General features: G+C 39.1%; 1 protein-coding gene across 15 annotated transcripts in view; it reads right to left on the bottom strand.

Moving 5' to 3' along the window:
• Positions 1–12166, bottom strand: part of NFIA (nuclear factor I A) — a 358619-nt gene that overhangs the window by 55051 nt on the left and 291402 nt on the right. For 6 of the 15 annotated variants that reach the window (XM_069861900.1, XM_069861899.1, XM_069861898.1 and 3 more), the window contains 2 exons: positions 6917–7003; positions 5840–5878 (listed from right to left, as the gene is read on the bottom strand). The exons of 7 other annotated variants lie outside the window; for them this stretch is intronic. In XM_069861900.1, the coding sequence (XP_069718001.1) occupies positions 5840–5878; positions 6917–7003 (126 nt within the window). The remainder of the gene's footprint in view (positions 1–5839; positions 5879–6916; positions 7004–12166) is intronic. 2 more of the 15 variants (XM_069861902.1, XM_069861905.1) reach the window with 1 other exon arrangement.

The following is a 12166-nucleotide window of genomic DNA, read 5'->3' as shown; positions in this document are numbered from 1 at the left end:
ATCTCAAGAAAAAAATGGCTGCTTCTAGTTCAGAAGAATATGCAAACAGGAGCTTATTTACATCACTTAATATTGACCAAGAGAAAGAATAAGATGAGCTTGCCAGCTCATTTCCAAGGCATGTTTTGTCCTTTAAGAGGGGAGGGTATGACAGAAAGTTAGGCAGTGCAAAGCAATTAGCATCATTCACATTCTATGTTGCGCTAGCATGGTGCTCTAGCAGCAAAATTCAAACATTCTTTGAATGGGTTAATAAAAGAAATACAGTCGGCATGCAAGAAAAAGGTTTCCAAGAACAAGCCAAAATATGTCCCATTCTTCTAAATTTATCACAGCCATGTCACATTATCCTTGAGACTGCCAGGAATGTCAATTTTTTTGCAATTTTAAAAAAATATCTCATTTAGCACCATATGTTTGGTTAATGTGCCTGATATATCCTGCGTATTCTTTAGTCCATCCATTTCTAATATTCATTTTCTTTTTTCCCCCTTGCTAAGCCATATGTTACAATGCTGGTCAATCTATTGAAGCTCCTTCTAGGGGCTGAAAGCAAGAGCAAGGGAACTTGAGTTTAATCACCCAGAAAAATTTAAATTTGATACTACAAGGCTTACTCTTAGGTAAGCAGTCTCAACACTTGAGTTAGCATTGTAGGTGCCCGGTGCCTATGAAAATCAGGCCACCTATGAGATGGCAAGGTGTGTATTAACAACTGTGAGGCAGGAACTAAGATAAATGACTAAATATGGAATCAGGTGTTTAATTTTTGAGACTCTTGGCTAGTTTTAAAGGTCTTCTGTTTCATACCTAATGAGTTTTAACACATTTAGTGGTCCCCAGTCCGCAGCTTCCCCTCCTGTGTTGCTCAGGGATGCAGGAAATTAAAAAGTTAAAACTGAAGCTACCCTGGGCAGAGCCCAGGGAGGATGCTGCTGCCTCGAACGGCTTTCCTCAGCATTGTTCCCCAGAGCTAATGAATATTGGGGACCACTGCACTGAAGACCAGATTTCAGCATTTCACATGGCCCCAAGGAAGGGTTAGTGCCAACTCATAAGGACTCCTCAGAGTCCTGACTCTCCTCTGCCTCCCCTCTGGTGCAGGGTAGCAACAAATTACAATATCCCACAACCCGCCTCAGCTGTGCTGGCCGGTGAATAGGGAATGGAGCCAAGGAGCCTCCCTGTTCCCTGCCTCTTTCTATCCATCTGCTCTGAGCAAGGAATAAACAAGAACAGCCAGAATACAACGGCTGGGTAACCCAGGTGGGGTCTGAAAGTGTTTCTTAGTATTCTGTGTCTAGGACTGTTGTCCAAATCATAGTCATACCTGGCACTTTTTAGGAAACACAGATTTCATAATTCAGGTCTGAGTCTCCTCTGAATGTTATTTAGAGTGCAAGAGAAGAAAATCAGACTTAGTCTATTTTCATCTTATGGCAGCTTTTAACTACAGAATAAATGGAAAAGTTAATTGCTAAATAAAAAAAGAAAATAAAGGGATTTGTGGCATAAAACACAGATGGAAGTCTGAGTGGGTGTGTTACTTTAACTTACTGTACTTGTGTGACTGTATAAGTGTACGTATGCCAAACATGTATGGTCTTAGCCTGCTCCCATTAGCATGAATCTGTTTTTTCACTGGACAGGGGGAACCAGATCAAAAAACACGATGGTGCTAAATGGAACAAGATGTGTACTTTTGTATTTTTTTCCAGAAGGAAATATTAATTTGACATTGGTTTTTCAGTTGAAAAGAATTTTAATTGCAGAACACAATAAGCAGAAAATTCAGACAACAATAATCTTGAAACTGTTAGCAGCATTATATTTCTATCAAGGAATTTGTGTGCCTTTTCAACATTAGAGCTTTCTGAATTTTCATTAATTTGGCATTTCCCTAAACACACAAGTTATTTTGTTCATTCCACATCATGCATCACACCCTTCTGCTCAATGCATAATGCAAGCGTAAATGGGATCCTTGTCCTTGAGAGACTCTGGTTACTGGAGCCATTGCACGGATGTTGAAGTCCCGCAGTAAGACTTTCCAAAACTCTGCATTTCGCAAACCTCCAGCCCAAGTTTAATCAGTGAATGCACAGGAATACTTCATGTTCCTGATCTTCTAAGGGGCACTGGAACACTGATGTTTTTAATCCCTCTACCTCCTTATGTTTGCCAGGACTAGAAGTGCACCACATAAGAGTCTTCCTTGAGTACAGCTAAAGATCTTCAAATTTTCATGTATGAGGCTGATACATATTTAAATGGACCAGAAAATGATGTGTGAGAATTGAATGCACAAATCCTTCCCAGAACAAACAAATATCTATGAACCTATTTTCCATATACCTGTGCACCTTACTAACAGATTTACTGAAATCAGGATTAACTTTGATGGAGTGACTGGAGTCACAGCAGCGCAAGAGAACCATTTGCCTTCTCTCCAAATCTAAAGCTACATCTTGATCTGTATCTGTATATCCATTCAAATTCACTTGATTAATTGGTAACATTATGCTGACTGCACACATCTTAAACAATAACTCAATACCATTAGCCACATTGGTAGACCAGCTAATATTCAGCTCCAAAGATGACTCTTAGATAATTACCCCGATATGCCCAGTAACTCTCTGCCACTAGATTCTTGATGGAGATTTCATAACAAAAGCTATGAATGAAACATGGTTTGGGTCTTCATTCTCAAGGGACATTATGAAAAAGAATCATGGAAGCTCAGACTGCCACGAACTCAACAACATGCAGAACAAACAGATGATGCAGAAAAACAAATTGGCTGTTGAAGAAAAAACTGGTGTATGAGAATTTTCAAGGAATTTGCATCCTGATGTGCAAATTATACCAGGAATTTCACTGAAATCAGTATCAACAGAAATGCTGATGAGCTGCTTTTTTTTATCCTCGGAAATTCCTAATTTCAAGCTTCTTGGAATTTTGATGGCTGTGCTACTGTCAATCACAGCAAGTCTGTTCTATTTAGTGCTGAGCAAACTTTATTTGTCATCAGCTGAGATATGATTACACTAACTGCAATCCATCAGTTTACTGTATCAGTTGTTCCAGTATACACAAAATACAATGCAGATGGAAATTCACTCATCCTAATGAAGTGCTCTTTAGTTTCTACGTTCTGAATGGACACTTGCTCCCCTGACCGCATTCTGAGTTACCATGATCACTGATTAACTACCTGCCAGGGAGTACCTTGCTTCACAAGACTAAATCCAGCTTAATGAACAGTGATTTTAACAGAAGAAAAATGAAAATTCCCCCTCTATCTGCTTATCAAACTACTGCATGTGCATGACCAACACACAGAACCAGTTTCCTCAGAACTCGACATCTGACAGTTCATCAGGAAAACAGAGCTAATCTATCCATACCCACAAACATTGTATCATAGGTGACTGCCAGATACTTAAGAAGCTATCCAAAAGAAATGTCACAACTCTTTTTCAAGACACTACAAAAGAAATGTTCCAAATAAAATAAAGCAAATGTACATACAAGTAAATGAGCCAAAGAACTTAATAAAAAGAGATTGATTAAAATGACGACCAGAATGTTCAAAAAGGACGAAGAGAAAGAGGTGCCAAAGGCGCATTAAATGGATCAATGGCTTTAGGTTTTAAATGCTTTGGGACTTCTCAGCAATTTTTAGCCAAACATGATAATTCAAGTTAGAATCAAAATTCTGATGTCACTGGTTGAAATTTCTCCTTTGTAAATGAGCACTGCTGTATTTATAAAGGAGAAATGTCAGTTTATACCAAAGGAAAATCTTGTCTACAGAATTCTAAAACTGAGTAACACAAAATTCATCATTATTTTAAAACCCTACCACATTAAAATCTGCCTTAAATGTTCCCATAAAGAATATTATATTAACTGTTTGTATCTATGTTTACTGCATCATGTGTACTGTTTTAGATATCTTAAGTTAGCCTTTACTCCTGCTTTGTTGTCCAAATGTTTATTTTCAGTAACTAATAAACTGGTACTCAACCAATTTCTTCAAAATATATTTGCATGAGCTTTATATTTGAAAAAATCAATAAGAAGTGTAATAAGCAGTAAGATAATGTTCCCTTTGATATAATGTTAGTTTCAGTATCATTTCACATTGTATAAATATCTGTTGTAATAAGAATTTAAAAAAAATTCTAATGACGTTTTTAGACATCTTGTCATTTAAAATTCATGACTACATTTGTTTCATTTCATATGTTATTTGAGAGTTTTTCAGCATACTTGGCAGATTAGATATAGCAGCAGGGGCAAACTGCAGCCATCCATAGGAGAATATACCTTTATGTGGGTGCTTTGGGGATGGAACATCTATAGCTGTAAGGCAAAAAATGCCATCATAAATTTGGATGGCATTTACAAAGCCCTCTAAAAAGTCTTTGCATATGATTATAGCTGAGGTATGATATTTTTGCAAGTAAAAGACCCAGAATAGATTTATGTTTCAACTATATCTTCCTGAGATGCATATGGATGCTAAATTTCAAGTGATACTAAAGGGAATTTTAGTAACTGAAGAGGATGGAGTCAAATTTTCTGCCTTTTTTTTTTTTTAGATTTTCTCAAAACTAATTTGCTCATTACTTGCATGTCATCAAAAGATCACTGGCTACCTGGACTATATATAACAATGATGGCTGCTAAACGCCAAAGGCATGAGATGGAGATGGGTAAATATGCAGATTTTTTCAACCTGTGACCTCAGTTACTACATGGTAATGTTTTTAAATGACTTTTATGATGACAAGACTAAGTTTGGTGTTAATATTGGGCTTGAAGACTTAATTGGTATACTCTGCCATTGAACATATGTTTTAATTAATAAAAGAGCTGTGGTCAGGATTGAAAATAGCTCAGGTAATTTAGCATGTACTGTAAAGTCATCTGATTTCTGCACAATTCGAGGTGAAGCATTTATACGATATTCCAAAGAAAGACAGAGTTGCAAACTGAATTCATGTGCATCGTACCAAACTGCAATGGATTTATAATTTGACAGGTCAAGAGTGTACTCATGGAGCTGTTATGTACTGCTGTCCAGTGGTTCTTGGTATTTTCACCATTTGACTGCCCAGGTTTGACAGTCACAGGACTGAACAGTCATCTCATTTCTCTGTAACACAAAAAATCATTTGTAGCTGACCTACAGCTGCTGTGCTCTTGTACTGGAAAGTGTCCTTTGCCAGTTATACACTGGTGAGCGGACCTGCCACCAGCAGCTCCTGGGGAAGGCTTGGCAGCTCCCAGGCAGCAGAGACTTAAGCTGCTTTCCAACAGATCGGCTCTCAGGCAGGTGATATCAGATAGGTAGAATCAGCCTCATTTTTCTGCATTCCCAATTGCTTCAGGACTCTGGGAGGAACAAAGAATCTCCCTGGAAAAAAAGCGTTCCACTGCAGAGAAGGCAGAACACAGCAGTTTGGCTTTGGCATCATTTTCAGAGGAGCTGTGTACGATCATGCTGCCTGCAGGTCTCCTTGTGTGATCTGCCCAACACTTCTCTCATCTGCTGAGCAATTTAAAGCACATCTGACAGAGGGGCAGAGGGCTCGCAGGGAAAAAGTCCCCACACATTTCATGAAAACAGGCATAGGAAGGGCAGAGGTAACATGTCAGTACTCCCTCCAGTGCTGTTACTCTTGCAAAGTGCTTGGCGTGAGCTCTTTCCTCATAAGACGCCGGAGAACCCACATGAGAGGGACACCTGGTACATCCCCCCAACCAACACAAAATGTCTATACACCGAGAACAAGAGCATTGGCATTGTTTGAATAAGCACACCCACCATGTAGTGCTCCACGGTGCTCGGGGTTTCTTAGATATCCTAATTTTATAAAAGAAAGTAAAAGAAGAAAAAAGAAACAAGGTGAGAGAGAACACTATCATATTTTGTAGCAAGCAGGATACTGTGTGAAATCTTGGCCCAGTGAAGTGATAAAGGGGAAGCTTTCAGTTTGCTTAAGGGAAAACTTATGAGCAAATAGTAAAATTACCAAAACACCATAACAGATAATGGGTGCATTTAGGTTCAATTAAGCTGCAAGTAGGAAAATGGCACTTAAGCTTACAAAAATGAAGGGACAGAGGGAGCTATCGGAAGTAACTTTACAAGATTTGAATGCATGAGGATGCTGCTTCACTGGACCAAGAAAGCTACAGTATGGGACAGGATTTTTCTTTTATTAGACACTTTACTAGATAGCTTTGTCGAACCTCAGAAACCGCTGCCCTGGCATTATGAAATAATCCTACATAACTTGATCTCATGAGCTTAGGAACACAGAAAAATAGCCATGCCAAATCAGATTACAGGGATCCACCTAGCCCAGTATCCTCTCTCTGACAGTGGTAACTAATGGATGCCTAGAAAAGAGTAAAAGACCAGGGAAAGCATACAGTGATAATTCTCCAAAATACTCTCCCAGCCTCCAACAATTTGCTATTCAAGGACTTCTAGGACAAAGCTGATAACATGATATTGAAGAAACTCGAATCCAAATGCACAGATTTACACCCCCCTCCTCCCCGTTTTTTGGATTACTACCCCCATGAGATTTCTACTAGTCACACAAAAAAAAGGTTTCAGTTTGGTGCTGGCAAGTCCAGTGTTTTTGCCACTAATTCTGAATACACTAACAGCTTTCAAGCCCAATGATGCTATGTGTATAAGAGCATCCAACACTTTTTCCTACATGAAAAAGCGACATGTGTGCTGAGGTGCTCTAAGTGTATATACTGTGGGAGATTCTACATACTTCTTTTAAAAAAAGCAAGAATCTGGCTGTAAATTGATATTAACATTTTTCAGTATATGTGTAAAACACATGTTTCAGAAGAATAGAAGAGAGAAACTGTCACTCACTGGGAAGCTTTAGAGCTATCTGGCTCCCTGGGAAACTGCATGCAACTATTCTGGTGTCCAAGGGTTTGACCAGTGAGTTTCCTCTTCCTGCAAAGAATGAATGCAGAAGTAATAGAAAGTCTGATGGGGAAGATTTTAGCAAAATGGCTAAAGATACTCCTATTCTGCCCAATCCAGCAGGTAGGAAGCAGGTGGTGATGGTGGAAGAAAAAGGGTGGGAAAGGAGAAACGCCTGCCTTCCCCTGCCAGCAGCTGGCACAGGGGAAGGACAGGAGGCTAACCTAGCAGAGACTCCCACACTCACAGCTCAACCCTCTGAAGTCCCTTTGTGATGCTGCATTGATATGCAACGATGCCGACAGGTCAGCACAGTCCCAGCACTGCCACACAATGTCAGGACGTTCTGCTCTGATTATCTGGGGTCTTGCTGTGACTCCCTTTCAGGATAGAGCATGGCTCATCGGCACCTGGTGATTGAAACTTAACACACTGGGCTGACGTAGCTTCATTAATGCCGCTACCAGTAACACAAAAATCCCCTATGTCCAGACAGGAACAGTGACTTGTTAAGCATCACGCTTATTTTACTATCCACTTTTCAGCAGAGATTTCCCGAAGTTTTAATTTGCTAATTGAATTGGTGCCTACGTGTGAAATTTTTACTTCATTTACAAAAATAATCAGTAAAAGTAGGGGTCTCAAAAAAAAAAAAAAAGCTTATCCTTAAATTTTTGATGGCATATTGACTTTGTGAGAGTCTAAAGGCAGGAGTGATATATTAGGGAGTCCCTATAACTTTACTTAAAGCAAAAATTAGAAAGTGATCGAAAAGTTTTATTGAGGAGAGCAGAAATATAATTTTAAGCCTCTTAAAATTGCCTGAACTGTGAAATCAAGTAATGAATACTAGAAAAGGATCTGTCAGCAGGAATCAAAGCTTAGACTAGTCAGCATTTTCTTCCTAAACCTTATTATGGCAAAGATTTTTCATCTCTGCACTGTGCTCATCCCAACAAATAAACCAACTTGACCTCCACCTGTTACTCTGTGAAGTTCGCTGTCATCTTTGACTAAAGTCTATTCTTCCCCTTCAAAGCCCTCTGCACCACTGAGAAGGTGGGGAAATACAGCTGTGCACTGATTCAAGTTGATACCAGTTCATAACCAGACAGCATTTCACAGTACAAATTACAAGCAACAGAATGAAAAAAAAAAATGTAGTGCCCATGAATTCTGGAAGGGGGCAACATTTTTCATTTAACAATGAGATTTTTACATAAAGAAGTTGTGGTTTTTTTCTGTGATATTTTGAACTAGCACTTGAGGCAAGAAACATTTTGCTTATGCCATAACAATGAACCTGTGCTAACGCCACATAGGAAGAACTGAAGAACATAATGGAAGCTATTTGTGTTTCTTCTATATTTCATGAGTTGAACGCATTAACTGTTTCAAAGAGATTCAGCTCGAAATGCACATAGGTTACTACACTTAGAAACAAGTCACGGCTATATAATGTAACATTGCTAAATAAATTTAAAAAAAAATAAATACTATGGAACACAGAACAGCAAAATATGAGAAAAACCATATAGCTATAGCAGTCATTCCTTCAAATACATCATCATGACAAAACCATGTAAGAAGCTTTCTAATACAAAAACATATCAGAAAAAGCCATTTCATATAAAGTTCGACTTCTCTGGGTGATTAATGCTATGTTCAACAAAGGAGACAGTGTCTGTCTAATTACATTAAATACTTATCTTCTAGGGATTGGCAGGGTGTTTCTGCTCAATGTCACTTTTCATGACAATGTAATGATAGATCCGTTTACTTACCAGTGCCATTAGCAAAAATTGTACTGTTTTCTCAACTGCCCTCATATCATGAAAATATTTGATTAATACACTGTAGCTTATCTAATACTCTAAGCAACATATTTTGCATAGTTTTCTCCCTATTAAAAGAACAAGATTACAGGTTGTAAAATTTTTATTGCACTCACACAAAAATAAATGAATAATGTGCGATATACTTCAACTATCTTACCAGTTCACCAAACAGGTTTATTTGTTTTGAAATATTAATTTGTACTTAAAATATTAAGATTTTGGGGGAAACAAGCACACAAAGTCAGTACTTTGAGGCACTACTTCCCATACAGTCTTTAGTTATTATTTCCTTTTCATTTCAGCACATCTTTTGAAACTTTTAATACTTTAGGGAAAAAAAAAAGCAGCTTTCATTCCTTTGCTGAAAAATAGATATGGCCATCTCCCAAGTCTTTAAAATTCACCACATCATGAACTGACTCTTCAGAGTCATGCTACTGTGCCAACACACAAAGAACAATAAACCTCTGGAAGAATGTACACTGTGAAGGCAGTTTATATAGTAACAAGATAATTTCATAAACCTATATTGAAGAGAAAGGCTGTGATATAACATTCTAGCGGTACAGATCAGCTACCTGGTATTTACTAACAAGGTTAACCTACTATCTGTTTGTCTCAGCACTCTTCATAATTTACTTTTTAATGGATGGACAGGAGAAGTCAGCAGTGTATGGCAATACTTAGAATTTTAGAAATAGGACAAGACAGCTTACGGCAGTATCTATTTGAAAACACACTCCATCTTTCCATATGATCACATCAAAAGTCTATACTTAGCAATTACAATACTTCAAATCTACTCATAAATCCTTTGAGGGGTAGATTCCTATTTCTAAGTAAAACAGCAAACTAGAAAAACAAAGAATCCTGAGGAGGAGGTGTCACTGTCAACTGGTACCACACATATACTGCATCATCTCCCGTCTTCTTGGTATCTTATGCCTTTGCAGGCGAAGGCACATGGAAAGGTTCCTTCCTTCAGTGAGGAGTGAGGACATCAACCCCATTTTGTTACAGCTCCTCACACTGCCACGAAATGGCAGCAAGACCATACCCAACTTGACCGGTATTAGGCATAACAACACAGCAGTCCAGAATTAACCAAAACCGCCTTTTAAAATCCCTTGCAAGTGACTCTTGCAGCGAGAGGATGACACTGCAGCCAACTGCCACATATGACTCTCCAAATTAATAACGGATTTAGGATATTCATTCCCTGAGCTGCGAGGGTTCGGGGTGTGTCTGCAATTATCTAGATACAAGTCTGACACACATTATCCTTCTATCTATGTCATTTCCCTTAGTAGCCAACAGATTATCGGCGGCTTTGTGATATTCCAGGTGTCAAAGAAGAATTAAAACCACAACAATTGCACAAACAAAGGGACAAAAGACGGGATACGTGTTTCTGAGCCCTGCATATCAATTTAATATGTGCAGCTGACAATGATGCAAATGTCCTCGGGAGAGAGGCAGCAAGATCTGTGCCCAGACATACACACACTACCATCAGCAAGATGGCAGAGAACAGAAGCAGTAGGATTCCCAGCCCAGGACACATGCCTCAGCAGGCAAAGCAACCCAATGAAACAATCCTCTGGTCGGGGAGAATTTTGGAAGCACCTGATATGGAAAAGGGCCCTAAACAAGCCAGATGGTACTTTTAGCTGGCAGCAGAATGTAGTAGACAGCCAAAAACATTACAGCATTTCCCCAAGAGGCCAGCAGATCGATTTTTAACCATTTTTTAAAAGTGATGCTACAAATATAAAAAATAATGTTTTGATGCATTTTTAAATCGTTAATTTTATGAATAGTACACTTAAGGCAACAACTGGAAGAGATGAGAAAGCAATGGATTTTCACTTTCCCAGGGTGGTTGTATATTTGACATCAGGTGTCTAGTCAGTCATTGCCACTGTTTACTCTGAATTAAGTGCCAGTTTTTGTTCAGGGTTTTCCATATAACATTAAAGAGAAAAATCCCGCGTAAGTAGAGAATCACAGAATTATAGAATGGTTTGGGCCAGAAGGGAGCTTTAAGGTCATCCAGTCCATCTTCACTGCAGTGAACAGAGACATTTTCAACTCCATCAGCCCAATCCAATCTGACCTTGAATGTTTCCAGGGATGGGGCTGCTGCCACCTCTCTGGGCAAGCCAGTGTTTGACGCCCCTCATTGTAAAAGATTTCTTCCTTAAATCTAGTCTAAATCTTCCCTCTTTTAATTAAAACCATTACCCCTTGTCTTGTCACAAGAGGCCCTGCTAAAATCCCCCTTTAAGCACTGGGAGTCCACTGTAAGGTATCACCGGATCCTTCCCTTCTCTAGGCTGAACCACTCCTAGAGAAATAGCACTGTAATCTCAACAGCAATAGTGCAGAGGACATGAGAGAAGTGTTTGTAAGACTGCTCTGCCCTCTTAAAACTTGTCCTCCCCCAAATTATTTGGTTTCTAGAGAACCATTTTGTAACAGAGGACAAACATTTTATTTAATACTTACAAGTTCCCATTTGGCTAAGGATTTGCATAAGAAATAGAGCTGCTTTGGGGATCTTTTAATTTTTAAAATCTCCAAATGGCCAGCATTTGCAATTCCACATGGATGAGAGGTTTCTTTTCAGGAATTATTTTGATGTCTGATGTTGAACCTTTGCTTTGACAGTCAGAAGCAGCTCCTTGCACAGCCATGTTCAGATTAGGTGCGGCCAAGAGGTTTTCACTCAAGGAATGGAAGAGAGATGTAGGTTGCAAGGACTGAAAGGGCAGAGTGAAGCAGTGGAGTCATGAAACAGTTGAGAACGACCACTACCCTTTGCTTCAAAGATGCACCTCTCACCTAGGACTGGCCATGATTAGAGGAACAATCAGGATGATGCTTTACTTTCATTTGCCGCTATTTTGGTTAACGGTAAATGCAAGCCCTAAGACAGGGTTAAATCTGGACTACATCCAAAGTGCTTTCTCCTGTTTGGAGCAAGGTAGTGCATTAGTGTACTGCATCACAGATAATACTCCTGGAGACAAATGTGGGCTGCTATAACAAAATGAGACGTTACACTAAGTGCAAAGAAAGTCTATACATTTATATTTTTTCCTATTAACTGTAAAACCTTACTTTTAAAATAAAATGTATTTCCCTCCCAGAGGTGGAACCTAAGACTATGCTTCCAGTCCTTGCTGATATAAAACAGTCCTGTTCTTACCAAGAATACTGCTATTGGACATGAGGACTACAGGTACCATCTGACGGTGCTGGCTTTTGGGGGTTCAAAGATCTGCATGCAAATCCCAGCAGGGCAAATGAAGACTATGAACAAAACAGTGAAACAGCCTATACCTTCCCAGCT

This window comes from Phaenicophaeus curvirostris, chromosome 8 (assembly GCF_032191515.1).
Source record: "Phaenicophaeus curvirostris isolate KB17595 chromosome 8, BPBGC_Pcur_1.0, whole genome shotgun sequence".
NCBI classification, from domain to species: Eukaryota; Metazoa; Chordata; class Aves; order Cuculiformes; family Cuculidae; genus Phaenicophaeus; species Phaenicophaeus curvirostris.
The sequence above is the reverse complement of the archived record's forward strand: the minus strand, read 5'-3'. Positions and strand labels throughout refer to the sequence as shown.